This window comes from Falco biarmicus, chromosome 7 (assembly GCF_023638135.1).
Source record: "Falco biarmicus isolate bFalBia1 chromosome 7, bFalBia1.pri, whole genome shotgun sequence".
NCBI classification, from domain to species: Eukaryota; Metazoa; Chordata; class Aves; order Falconiformes; family Falconidae; genus Falco; species Falco biarmicus.
Window position 1 is genome coordinate 8,788,148 of NC_079294.1, and position 14,576 is coordinate 8,802,723.

Genomic DNA, 14,576 nt, shown 5'->3' on the forward strand with positions numbered 1-14,576 from the left:
GAGAAGCAGGTTTCCAGTGCTCCCTCTCTAACTCCAAAAGTAGGTGCTTCCCTCCAAGCCTCAAGCCTCCTCCAAGCCTACCACCTCTACACCTAGATCAGGGAGGGCCAGACTATACAAGTTTGCATCTCCTCCCCTTGGTAACTGGTGTGCTCTAGCAGAAAGATACTTAACCACAGAACCTACACATCCATCAAAGAACAGAACAGGGTTTAACATCTAATATACATTTTTAACAACATTGGCTGCCATCAATTTGCCTCTCAAGAAATGAGAGAGCCCTAGCGCAAAGCAATACACACTCAAGTGACATTGTACAATTCATCACCAGCTGCTATGACGATATGACCTGGAAGCAAGCTGAGTGCTGGCATGTTGGCTCCAGCACACAGGACTTGCACAGGCCACAGTCAGCTGCTGTTCCTTGTGGTTAAACTGAGGGGACCATGCTCCGCCAGGTACAGCAATGCAGAGGGTTATATGCAATGCTTCTCCTTCCTTCCCCCTCCTCCCCTTGCTGTCTCTCCCAGAGGGAGCCAAGCGAAACAAAGCTTTAAAGTCAATCCATAAGAATGTGTTTAATTGCCACTGAATTCCCTGTGGTTCACCTTCAATGGACAAGGATTGGGGAAGGGGGTGGGGGAGGAAAAGCAGCACGAGAGAAGCTGAACACTGCTCAGAGAGCACTGAACAGATCAATAGCCTGAGCACAACACAGAATGAGCATGCAGGGCAGGGTACCCACAGCTTCCAGACAAACCTGTGCTACCCACCATCTTCAGAAAGTCTCCTGAGTGGGACTGGGGGCAGACCCTCATTGCACACTGTGCCATAGCTCTGCATTAACTCCATCCTTCCCTTACGAAGCCCAGCCAACCCAGTCACGATCACACAAGAGCCTCTCCTCAACACTGCAAAATTACCTGGGGGGCAAGAAGAGCAACACCCTCCAGTCTGGGGTTTCTTTGGGAAAGGAAACAGTCTAGCACAGTCAGTTTCCAATTATTTGTCAAATTTGTAAGTGCTAGAAGTAATATCCTACCATGAGGTGCTGACTAGAACCATACTCCTCTCTGGACTGCCCTCTTGGTCACTGCCCATCCTGACTCTTACAAAGCCTGTAAGATACCATCGGAAAGCCAGAGAGGGAAAGCATGTAGGTACCCTAGAATATCCTGTAAAGCCCAGAGTCCCAGGTGTTGTTGGGACAGAGAACAATTCTCAGTCTGACTCTGTCTTACCTTCTTTTAGCATCCCCACTTTGAGGCATTTCATGAAGCGACAGGCCTGACAGGACTTGCGCCTCCGTTTCGTGATCTCACATTCATTGGTGGCCGGGCAGCTGTATTCAATATTCCCTGCAATCAAACACAGAGATGGTCACCCAGGAACCATGTTCTCCCCACTAATCCAGGGACAGGCTGTAGTGCCCAGATATCCCACCACCATCAGTCTGTATACGCTGTATGTTTGGTCACTCATTTGCACACACACATCCTCTGAGATCACAGCCAGCAGGTGATGGCTCTTAGAGAGCCCAGCACTACTTACTGGAACACATTTCAGAAAAAGCAATACTGCTCTAAGTGTTGGGAGAAACCTGCCCATCCAAGGGGCTGACTGCAATGCTGGGCTTTCAGGCACAGTGTCCTCCAGGCATGCTATCATCCCATGTGCCGCATCCCTCATAACCTGGCCCGTTCCCTCAAGTCTGGGGGTGAGAGTGGGAGCGGTTCAGACATTAGCAGCATTCCCTTTGCTGTCTTGCTCCATGTCTGTGGGATGGATGTCACCTGTCCTTTCCTGCCTTGCTTGGGGGACCAGGGAGTTCAGAAATGGCATTTCCTCCTTTGCTTCCTCCTGCCAGCTGGTATAGTGCAGGTAGCAGGGAAGCAGTAGGCCTGGACTGAGAAAGATGGATAAGATGTCCTGTAAAATGAATTCTATGCAAATCTTTCCGGTTTTAATATATTAGTCCTTGTGCACCTGCCTCTCATCCCTCTGCACAGAGCATCAGCATTTCTTTCCTCACTTCCTTTCATTCATGATCACCTCACAACACTGCCTCTGAGACAAAACAGGGAAAGAAGCATCCCAGATTTATATCTGGTCACATCATGTTTTATCGTAAGTCACGAATGTAACTGAACCATGGATGTGAGGGTCTGATATGAGGATGTAAGTGGAATTATGCTGGATCACAGTGTAATGCAACAGTTATTTAGTCCTAGAAGACAACAAACAGAAACAGCTGTCTGCATCCTGCCATTCACTTTGGAGGCAACGTTTCTGAAGAGTTCGATGTATTCAATGTTTGCTGTGGAGCAGGACTGGAAACCTACACTTGACAGTTGATGCATTGACAATGACAATACATTTAAGGCAGCCTAGCTACTGGGTAAATCAGGCTGCTCCAAAAAGGATTTCTAAGCTCTACAGTCAGTTCAGAAGAACGGAAAAGTTGGTTTGGTGGTTTAGAGCAGGAAATTAAGATTCAAGAGTTCAATCAGAGTTATAGGGAGCAGTGTAGGTGAGAGCTGAGAAAACACACAGTATGGACTTTGTATACCGTCAAATAAGAGGTAGAGCTTACAATTTAGTAGCACTGGGACAGTACTTGATTCTGAACTGAACAGAACATGTTCCTACTTCTGTAATGGATTTCCATGTTCTTGTGCAAAACCCTTCCTTCCTCTAAATAAAGACCAACAGTCTGATACATACCAATCTCAGGGGGAACCTTGGGGCTAACTAAGCAGTTGGAAACCCTATTGGGAATCTGAGTGGAAAGACACAGCACAGTTTCAAAAGGAAGAAAGCACCGTTTGATTTATCTCACTATGTTTAGCCCACGCTGGGTGAAACCATGGGAGCACAGAACCCCCAAAGCCTAAATGTGATTTGCCTGCTAGTTATAAACCTTCTACCTCTTGCCTCTTGTTTTGTCACAAGACTTGCAACTAGCCCCTAAAGCTCCAGCCCAGCCACCCACCCTCCACCTTTGCTCATCTGCCCCCAAAATACAGTTTGTCTACAGGAGCAGAGTGTGCTGCACAAGTTGCTTCTATTCAGACTGTATTTCGTCATTGCGCAGCGCCTGAATTTCAATAGCCAGCAATGCATCAGTGTTCTCAGAGAGCTGGAAATTGAGATTCAGGCTTGATCTCAAGGTAATAAACAAACTCCTGCTCTAGACACAGAGCTCCAGCACATTACAGACCCATGAGTATGGAGGCCCTGACCTCATCATCAGATACTTGCTGTGCCCCACGCAGGAAGGAACAGATCAAGAACAAACCTGGGATAAAACTCAAACACAGTCTCACTTTGGAAGGTTTTGCCTTAGTTTCAATGCCCACCTTTCTCAGCAAAGGCAGGACCAGAGTTCAGGAGAGATGCAAGGTTTCATGTTTTGTGGTCTCAAGGCCAAAAATTTTCCCCCTAACACAGACACTACATCAAGGGCACTGAGCCATTATAGCAGTAGGAGACAGTGACAGCCCTCATCTGGCAGCTCAAGGTCCCTCTACACTGTGTCAAGCAGATCCCCAAACTTCCCCATGCCTCCAGCCCTTGATAAGCAAAGTCCTTGATAAGCAAAATACTAGAAATGGTCTGCAAAGCTTACATCACAACTGAATATAATAGTGTCAGAGCAGGTGTAGATACTTTACCATGTACACACTGTGTGTACAGCTTGAATGAGTAGTTCTCAAAGGCACTTCTGTACTGGGATCATGACTGTTAAAGGAGCAGAGCCAGAGCAGGATGGGCACTGGGCAAGCTCCCGTTCCTGGACAGCAAAGCAGGGGCTACCATGTAGTGCTACAGCCATGTGGTTTGCTGGTAAGCACAGGTGAAAAAAAAATCACTCAGCACTGGTGGGACATCCCACTCAGCATGCTTGTTACCTTCATATTGAACAGAGACTTATGTGCCCCTTCCACACACTGCGCCCAGTCTAAAGGAAGAAAGCGCCAACAGCTGTGTCTTACAGCCCTCTCTACAGGTGCAGATGCTAGAGGTGAGGCCCACTGTACCCTCTTCACACAAGACAACACTGCCAAAGTCAATGGACTTTTACATCAGACCACAAGGCATGCTCTGTGCTGCATGGACTGAGAGCTACAGCTGGGGGCAATACCTACCATTATTGCAGCAAACAGGAACATCACCAGGAAAGGCACAATCAGCATTACCCAAGCAGAACTCATCCAAGAAAAACTATCGTCTCCAAAACTTTAACAAAGTTCTCTGACTTTTTTTTTTTCGTGTGTGTCTCAATTTCTTTTATGGGTCCTGGGGCTGGCTGCCAGCACAGTGAGCTGCTCACAGCTCCCTGTAATTTCTGTAAGTGCCCTGTGATAAAGTGATGAGATTAACTCATCGAAATTCCAGCAGCCTCCCAGCGGCTGGCGGTCACACCACCAGCCCTGCTGCTGGTGCAGGGGGCTCAGAGCGAGCCTCTCCTTCACTGCAGCAGCTGGGGGTGCTGCAAGGCCCTGCAGAAGAGCATCAGTGCACAAGGCTGCACATGGACAAGTCTGCATGCAAGTATAAAATCTGAGTCAAGTCTCTGTGTGTTGTGAACTGTAGATGATGTGACCCAGAAGGAAAGGGCAGAAAATGGGATAATCTAATACACAAGACCTTGCTTTGAACTGTTGCTTATTAGAAAAGACTTCCTTGCCTTAGACAGCATTTACATTAGATCTGAAAAAACTGCTAGGACCTCATCGATGTCACAGCACAAGATTTACCTAAAAAATAGCTTCAGAAAATCAAGTGGTGGGTGACCAGATCAGAGTTTGGATTTGTTCTAAGCCTTCATATGTCACCTTGGAGGGCAAATCACTTCCTCTCTGTGTCCTAGTTTGCTTGTCTGCAAAATGAAACGAGCACCAAACCTACCTTCTGGGGAGATCATGAGTCTTGATTCATTAAGGTTTAACTGTACTTTAAAGCCTTTAGATGAGAGATACTAAGAAACAGCCAAGGACTATTGAAGTGATAGATCATGGTTTTTTATGCTGGAGAACTGCAAAATTACCCTATTTTCTGTAAAATTAGACTTTTGATTGTTAAACAGTTTGGAACATAATTTCCATTGCACACATAATAGGAACATCTGAAAATTGCACATCAGAGCTTGGTCATTCAAGACACCCTATAGCCACCACACCTCTCTGGAAGGGGAGGGCCTGGGAAGAGAAGAATGCCTCCCTGAGCTTGGGGAGCACAGTAAAGTCCCATCAAGCTCCTGCTTAAGTTATGGACAGGGCTCCTCAGGGAAGCTGAACTCAGCATTAGTACAGCACTGAGAGCACAAGCGGCTCCCTACTTACTGATCCTGCCTTTCTACAAGGAAACTCAAGAAAGATTACCTAGAAGAAGCCAAGAAAGCCTTTAAAGCTAAAGCATTCTCAACTTCTGTTTTCCAACCCCCCCCATCCCTCTCTCCTTTTTCTCATTTCTTCTTCATTGCTTTTCACCATTCTTTACCTCTCCTCTCCCTTCCTTGCATACTCTGTCCTGCTCTGCACTGCTGCACACAGACCTCCCATCTCTTCCTTTGGGTGACTCAGAGGGCCAGATGGTTACAGCTCTTCCTGAATTGCAGGGGGAAACCCAGATTCAGACATATCTGCTATTAAGTTCCAAATTCAAGTCATGTCTTTCACCCTTGTGATTTGTCGCAGCATGCCACGGCTGTGACCAACCATGTGGTGCCCTCCCTGCCAGCCCTGCAGGGTGAGGGCCGAGAGCAGGAATTCCCAGGGAAATCCATCTCATAGGCACCTCAGCTCGTGCAACTGTGTCCTTTTATCCCAATTTTTGTAAAAGTTGTTACACTGCCCTCACAGCTGGGGTTTTTTTTTGGTTGGTTGGTTGGGGGTTTTGGAGTTTTGTTTTTCTTTGTTTGTTTTACAAGAACTACTTGCAAAATACTGTAGCCTTAGGAAGGTGCCATCAGGCAGGCAGTATAGTGCCTCCACCATACAGCTGTTCTGCATGACTGGGACAGCCTGCAGGAGAAAGTAACCCGACTTTTCAATAAACCACTAACCCTGATGACACTTTCAGGTCAGTACCCACACCCTTTTGTCGTGAAACCTTTTTATCTCTGATTCTGAAGGTAAAAAGATTTGCGTGTCTCAGTGAAAAGGGATCTGAAAACTGTAGAAAAGCCCTCAGTGAATGCAGTGCCAGACCAGCAGCTCCTCTGCCCTCAGCTGGCACCAGTCTGACCTCCTGCAATGGGACGGGGACCACTGATAATACGCATGGAGTGGATCCTCTATTACCTTCCACTTAAATTAGCCCTTCTAATTGAGGCATCATAGCCTGAGTCCTGGTGTGAGGAGAGGTATTTTGTGAAAATCAAAGCAACATTTCTCCAATGATCTCCATGAGGCAAGTGGGGTTTTTTTAAGCCACAGTTTTCAAAGAAAGGGATTCAGATATTATTGAACCTATATGGGACTTCAGTAAGCGACCTGATTTTCAGCAGGGCTGTCCTATGCTTCCAGGGACATGTCCCTGATCTAGGTGCCTGATTATATACAAGTATCAGTAGAGGCTCCTATTTTTGGAAATAATAATTTTTTAAAAAAACCCAAATCCACAACCAACCAACCCCCTAAAAACCAACCAAACAAAAAACCCCAACAAAACCAAAACACTCCCCACTGTACATGTGTTTATCACTTGCAGGAAAAAGAGACTTTGGAAAAGAAGGTGAGATAAGCCCTATTGCTTGGATTAACCAAAATTTTACTTCATGTGGCTTATACAGTAAGAAAAACAGAAATGTGAGGCTCCTGGATTCTTGATGCTATAAGAGGAAAAGGGGGTAGCTATAGGTGTAACACCAGCCCTGTTTGCCTCCTCAGGGACACACACCTGGCTCCTGCTCCATGAAAGAGGACTTGGATGTTTCGTACAGCCTCACTCAAATCAGCCTCCTACTTGCACGAGGACGCAGGAGATGGGCCCTGGGGCTCCCTGCTGCCAGCAAGTTTGTCTGTAGGGTGTCTGAATCAGAAATACTTTACTGAAGTTCCATAGAAGAGATCCTTCTACACAAAGTTCTCTGTACAGTTGCACTGAGGCAAAAACAAAATACAAAACTAATAGAGCTGAGTTCAACTGGAGATAGTTTTCTGAATCCAAGTGCTAGAGCTGTGAACAGTAAGCAGCACTCAGGTACTAGATCCAGGGAATACTGCACTTTCCCTGGTTAAGTTTCAAAAGTTTTTGGAAAGCTCAGAACATCTTCTGGGTTTAGCTGTGAACTCCCACCTGAAAAGTAGCATGCACATTTCTGAGGACAGAAGGATAGGCTGCTGTGGCCACTACTGCAAGGACTCAAACCCTCCCTTCTTCATCTCACAGGCCTGTTGCTGATCTTGTGGATAGCAATGTTCTTCTGCTCACAAAAATGAGCAGACTCTCTGAACTGCTCCTCCCTTCCCAAAAGCTACTCTATCCACTGTAACAACAACCAGGAAGCCCTAGAAGACCACGGATTTTGTTACAAGCCTGTTATAAATCCCTACAAGTCTTCTGAGACGCATTATCCACATTTTAAGCCCCTTATTGTTGTAAGGACATCCCAGCACAGCAGTTGTGTTGCTACACTCTGTGAGTTTGAAGCTTGCAAGACTCAAGTAGGGAAGCCACAGATGTAGGCACTTTGCCTGATACACAACCTGCCTATTCAAAAGGTGACAGTAAATGTGTCTCTTCTCTCCAACTCTCCAATAACCAGTTCTCCCAATATCACTCCTTGCAAGTCCTGTTGTATCACCTTATGGGTACGAGTTCCAAGCATACAATGAGATGATTCACAAAGATCAGAGAGAGAAATCTTAATTCAGATTTATTTTGCTGAGCTTTAGGCTTTTATTTTATATTAATGGGTCATTTTAGAAATAGCCTTAATTTTCACCATTTGAAGATGAAAAATAGATGAAGGGTAGTCACAGCCATGAATACGTTGAATAATAAAAGACTCATATGGTTACATAGCACTGTTATTAGTTAATATTCAGAATAGGCAAAGCTACCTACCAGTTGTAACGACTGATGAACAAAAGATAATGACAATATATTTGATTGATATATAATGCTCCATCTACGGAGCAAACTATTACAAGAAGGAATAGATAGAATTAGATTAAGAATTTATATCCCGTAAGAAATCCAGCATTTGCCTTTGTCCTAAATTTGGGTAAAAAGATTAGTTAGGATTTCCATGGAATAGAAATTCAAAAAGTTTTAATTCAGAAACATCCAAAACACATTATCTTTCATGTAACAGACCCATCCCATTACATTCAGCTAACATGAAATTCTCAGTTTCAAATCACACCTCTCTTAAGCACCAACAGCAGCACACTTCAACATGCCTGAAACTCAGATTCTCTCCTATCTTTGCTAGATTGCACCTTCCACAATATTCACAAAGTCAGGTGATGCCCACAGCACATGTTTTTATGGAGGACACTTGCATCATGGAGGTAAATGCAGACTGCCACTAGAAGATAATTGGGACCCCAAGGACAGTTCCCACAAAGCAATACAATGATAGAGAAATACAATTTAATTTTGCCAAACAGGCTAGCTGACCAAAAATACTTCAAGTCAGTTCAGAATTTCTGACTCTGCCTCAAAGCATGGGAAGTCCAGCCCTGGGGTTCAAAATAGCATGTTCAGAGAGAAAGACCTGCAGTCCAGTGGCATATGCTGTCATCTCATCTCAGGTTTTCACCCTTCCATCTCAAGCATTGCCAGTGCTGCAAAGCTGAAATGACACACAGGCTTTGATCCTCCTTCTTGGGCCATGTAACACAACATGAAAGAGGTCACAGGTGTGACACCCCACCCCACCCCCCATGACCTGTGGGACACGTTAGGATGTGTTGTGTGATCCTGGCTCAGTTCAGCAAAAGCAAACACTCCAATTCAGTTTCAGGTGAATCAACAGTTTGGATTTTCCCGACATCATTTTTCTCCTATCATAAAAATTTTCCTGGGGAAATGTGACTTGGTAAAAATTCTGCTTTTCTATGGAAATATCATACTGATCGAAAACTCCCAGTAGGAGTGATAGTGGTGACCTCAGAGATAACCAGCGATGTCCATAGAATCATGGAATCACTTAGGTTGGAAAAGACCTTTAAGATCATCAATTCCAACTGTTAACACAGAACTGCCAAGTGCTTCAGCCTGTCTTCTCCCCATCACTTGAAAAGCAACAGCCCTCAGGCTGTCCAGGACAGTCTGGCCTCATCTGGCTAAGTGGGAAAGTGAGTTGCAGAGCTGTCAGGCTCAAAAAAGGTCTGCAGCTTGGATGTCTGGTAACAGTAGCAGGGGGAGCAGAAAGGGAAGATCCTCCTGCCTCAAGACATGCAGGTTTCATGTGAGTTAATGCAGCTAAAAAAAAAAGACAGGCAGACTGCAGTCATTTGTAGCAGGGGAGGTGGGTAGCTGGAGTGGGGACTTAGTGTGAAGCTCTGCTTCATTATCAGGGGTATCTAGATAGGGCTGTGGTAGTCTAATCATCCAGGACAGATTTAGACCCATTTTATAGCAGCATGCAAACCTATTGTTTAATATAGTTACGAAATGTAGAGCCGGCAGATTAAGTACTCTCATAATAGTCATTAGTTTTTCATCTTTCAATATTCAAGCACAGAGAAGTGAAGTGACTGATCTGAGACCACAAAAGCCTGATGATGAATTTACCTACTGCATCTTAAGCATCTGGGAAATCCTGGGGTCATAGCTCCATCTCTGTGCTCAGACCATTGAATCAATGTCATTCCCAAATACCAGAATCATGGCAAGTCTTTTGATACTAGCACGGAATGCAACTGTATAATATACACACCTGCATGCTTTCTGCATACCCTACATCAATGTTAGGCAACCTGGACGAAGATTTCCCTGCTTCTTCAGTTAGATGCTCAAAACATCTACCGAATAGAGCTGCAGGATGAACACCTTTTGGAAATGCTTTTGTCATTTGCTGCCTCTTTTACATGATCCTTAAATCCTTTTCCCCTGCTTACCCAGGGCTGTGCTTGAATATCACAAGCACCTCAAGAGAGCACAGGAATGGTGCATTTTCTTGACTCAACCAAACTCTGAAACCCTGTTTGCTGTGGCATCCCCCCTGGGCTCAGCCCTCAGCTCCACAGCTGAAATTGCTCACCCTTGGGCACAGCACACTCGACCCACCCAGTCTTGGGAATAAAAGCATTTTGGTACCTTGGTTGCTAGCCCAAGCTGATGACAGGGTAAGAAAAATCTCCACTTATTCCTTTCCCCTATCTGTTACACATTAACAGGCAATCAATTAGGGAACCACAGGGAGAATATGGCTGTGCTGGGGAGAGGGGGTTGGAGAGAAGCACTCTCCCTTCTCAGGATTAAGTCAGCTGACATGTCACTCAGGCTAATACAGGCTCTAGGTTCCTGCCACCTTACACAATTTGCTTTTGATTTTCTCTGAAAACTCTTCAAAAGCTTCTAGGTCTTTTCCTCTCTTTCCGGGTTAGACCTCTCTTCTGCTCTGCCACAGAGATGCCCCAGTATTGTTCCCATGAGGGCTTAGTTTTTCAGTCTTTTCCTATATAAGGAGCCCCTAGGGCTTTGCTTCAGAGTACTACTCTGTCCCTCCTTTAGCACCTGAGTATGCCAAAAAGGAACACTGGGAATGGATCCAAGTGCTGGAGGAGGGACAGAGTCTGTGCCGACAGTCAGAAGAGCAAGTAGAAATTCACATTCAGTCACAGGAGATTCAGCAATTACAAATCACAGAAACCCTGCCAGGGAAGAGGCCAATGCCCTAGAGATGGCCATACTTTCCACATGGCATAATAAAAGAGGAAGAGTCTGTGGGGCAATACAGAGTGATTATTCCCACAACTGGATAACAGTAAGGAGAGAGATACAGAATCTAAGAAATTAAGCTAGAAATAATGAACACTGCAGAGACCTGGGCTGAACTGCACCCTACACTGCTCTGTGCGCTCCAGAGTTGAACACCCCCAGTGACAAAGTATAATCAGGCCCATTCAATGAATAAATATAAAATGAGTGCTCTACCCATGTGTGCATTTCTTTCATTTCACAGGAGACAAGGAAGTGCTGGTGTTGCGGATTGACCCCAGCCAACAACAAAGTACACGTACAGCTGCTTGCTCACTGAACATCTGTCTCCAGACAACCCACCATAGCTGGGTAAACTCAATACACTTTCCACTGGAAGGCGAATGATCCTGCCCTTTTGCTAGTTAGTGCAGAAAATAAAGGGACATCCAGGCATGTTTGCGCACACAAGCTCCCACGGGTACTGGAGCTTGCCTGGATGCACTCGCACTTCTGGTTATACTGCTATACCTGCGTGTGTGCACATCTGCGGCATACCTCTGGTAGTCAGGACGCAGCCATACACCTCACATGTGAGTTGTACATGCAGGAGCAATGCACTGCAATTCATCTACACATACATGCACTGAGGTTTTCAAAATCACCTGAGGAATGTCTCATCCTTAGTAAGACTGACAAAACCTGGGTATCTATCTATCTATCTCCTTCAGTGCCTACATTTTTTACCTTCTTTCAAAGAAGTTGCATCTTAATTAAAAGGGTTGGTGGAACTGGGAAAAAGAGGAACACTGGATTGACTCTCATCCAAGTGCCCTGTCCAGCTTTTTGGTGAGGTCTGTATGGAGTCCATGGCCACAAATTAGTACTGGCCAAGCAGAATGAGAACCTCTCTACTCCTGTAATGCTGGAACTTTCACCTCAAGGTGCAGACATCTCTAAAGGGATGCCATCTCTAGGCAGCATCATCTACTCTTCAAATGGGCCTTAAAAACACCTGCAGAGCGCAAAGCATTTCTGTTCCAGGCCTCACTCCACTAGCAGCCACATTATCAGGGTATCAGTGCCACTAGCAGGGGCTGGAAGATCCACTAGGCCAGACACCCAGATCTAGTAGCCAGCCAGGTTAGGAACTTGGCAAAGGTTCCTACCACCACAAAGCCTAACTTCATGTCTAGGTTGATTTGGAAGTACCAGAGTGGAGCAGGAGGGGAGAGGAAGCACACAAAAGGATGGAGGATTAGGTGCATTACATTCACCCTTCCTTTCCCACTTTTCTATGATATGGAAACACTGCAATCTCAGCAACGTCTGGAACATCTCAGTTTCCCTCCCTTCCCACCATACCTTGAATAGTCCTCTTGAAGAAGGCTTTGCACGCCTCACAGGAAGCCACGCCGTAGTGGTACCCAGAAGCAATGTCCCCGCACACCAGGCACAGCCGCTTGGGGATTGCATTGAGCATGTACTCGCACTTGGTGGGCGAGTCCTCCATGATGGCGCTGGCGCAGTCATCATAACGCTTACGGCAGGAGCCACCACCAATCCCCGTGCCATTGAACATGGGTGGTGAGTCTAGGCCATTGGGGTGGCCGCCCATGGCGATGCCGTAGCCACCGCTAGCGTCGGAGGAGCCACTTGGGCTGTGGTGGCTGATGGCGTCGATGCCAGAAGATGGGCTGGAGGGCTCGGTCTTGATGAAGGACCCACAGCTGGAGGAGAGGTGCCGCTCCTCCGTGGCCATTCTGCCGAGCAGCCTGCGGGGAGAGAGCAAAGGCACTCAGTGGCTTCCTGGCCAAACCCAGCTTCAGGTTGGTCAAGAGAGCCCTCCTTTTGCCACCTCAGTCCAACTCCAGTTGGCTCAGGCAGTTCAACCCCACCCAGGTCCTTCTCCTTCAGGAGTATCAGTACAACTCACTAAGAACAGTCTGCCTACTTCTCACAAACTCACACTGGAATAAAGACAAGGCTACTCATGTAAATCATAATTTCAGGTTGTTCACAGGCTGCAGTGCTGGGAGGGGGCATCAGTGCTGATGAGGCACAATCTACTCCTGGGACAGCAGGAAGAAATGAACCTGTCTGTGGCATACCAGGTGAAGATGTTTGGTTAGTTCAGGATGTGCTGCCTTGGCTCTAAGGAAAAAGTTCACGAGCAGACGCTGCAGAAAGGACCTGCTCAAAACAGATTATCGTTTGTAATCAGAAGTCTTTGATTAATTTTCATGTTGGATTCCTTTTCTCCCCCCACTTCACTATCATCAGTAAAAGGAGGGCTTAGAAACTGAAGGAAAATAATCTGATAATTTCATCCAGCTGAATCTTAAACCTTAATCTTCCTTCTATTTACCAGTAAAGGGCTTTTGCCTGGAGATCCTTCTCTCAAGTTCCCATTTCTTAGAGAGAAGGTTATGCTCTTAAATATATGGTAAAGGACTGCATCTTTACCATATTTTCAAGCTTTTCTTACTTCTTCTACTCACAGATTGTTTTAATATATAATTTAGTATTGAATATAATAACACTACTGATTTTTATGATATCATGGCAATGAGTTCCAGCGATTACTTGTGCAGTGTATGAAAAAACAAAAAATCCCACTTTTATTGCCTGTGTTTGCAGCCTTTCAGGCTCCCTGAACATCTCCTGACTCTCCTTCTCAGGAAATGTACTTTTGCTGTGTTCTTCTCTTTCAGCTCTTCATTATCTATATAATTGTTCTTCACGCAGAAGTTTCTGCAGACCTCTTATCTGCTTCATCACCCATCTCTGAACTTCCTCTAGTCTGGCTATTTCTGTTCAGTCCAGAACAGAGTTCAATGAGCCAGCTACTCAGCAGCATGAAACTGGCACTGCTCCATCACTTCTCCAGCTGAAGGTCTGGACAGTAGTCAAGACAAAGGCACGCCATCAATTACCTACTGACGTTACCATATTTTCAATGTTATTTTCAGCCTATTATATAACTGCTTATAATGTTTGCTTTTTTCTCTTTAAATTAAAATACATATTGTTACCATTTCTTCAGCAGAGAATATCAGCAAGTTACTTATTACAATCCTCAGATCTTTCCCTGAGTTGCACAGTTAATTTAGAATCCATTAAGATTTATGAAAAATCAAATTAATGCCTTCTGGTGGGCAACGTTTTGCAATAGTCAACAGTGTATTTCATCTATCCATGGGCTGTCCATGCACCCAGCTTTATTAGGATCCTCTGGAGTTCTTCAGTCTTCCTTGATAATTTGATGTCATCTGCAGAGTCTCATTGTTTACTTGCTTCCCAGATCATTAACACATGGATCAAACACCACAACACTGATCTTTGTGGGTGATTCATGTTAACCTTTATCATGCTGAAAATTGACTTCTCTTTCTTTCCTGGTTAGGGTATGTTTACCCCTTCGTTTGTGTCTCAGACACTTTTTAATTGATAATAGTATTAACCTGAGAGGTTAAATTTTCCCTATGGCACAGTAATTTGTCAAAGGCTTTTAAGAAAACCTAAATACATGCATTTTCCTGATGACACATCCAAAGAATTCTGACTGGGGATGCTTTTCTTCTTGGAAGCTCTGCTGGTTTAAAGTTACCATACCATGGTCATGTGGGCAATTTCTATTTCTATTTCAGTTTCAGCCTATTTACCTGGTATTTGTGGCAACTCCTTCTGCCAAGAGG

At 45.2% G+C, this 14,576-nt stretch overlaps 1 protein-coding gene across 3 annotated transcripts in view; it reads right to left on the minus strand.

Annotated features, from left to right (window-relative positions):
- Positions 1 to 14,576, minus strand: part of ESRRB (estrogen related receptor beta) — a 135,617-nt gene that overhangs the window by 32,492 nt on the left and 88,549 nt on the right. For all 3 annotated transcript variants that reach the window (XM_056347129.1, XM_056347128.1, XM_056347127.1), the window contains exons 2-3: positions 12,244 to 12,653; positions 1,242 to 1,358 (exon numbers count right to left, since the gene is read on the minus strand). In XM_056347129.1, the coding sequence (XP_056203104.1) occupies positions 1,242 to 1,358; positions 12,244 to 12,653 (527 nt within the window). The remainder of the gene's footprint in view (positions 1 to 1,241; positions 1,359 to 12,243; positions 12,654 to 14,576) is intronic.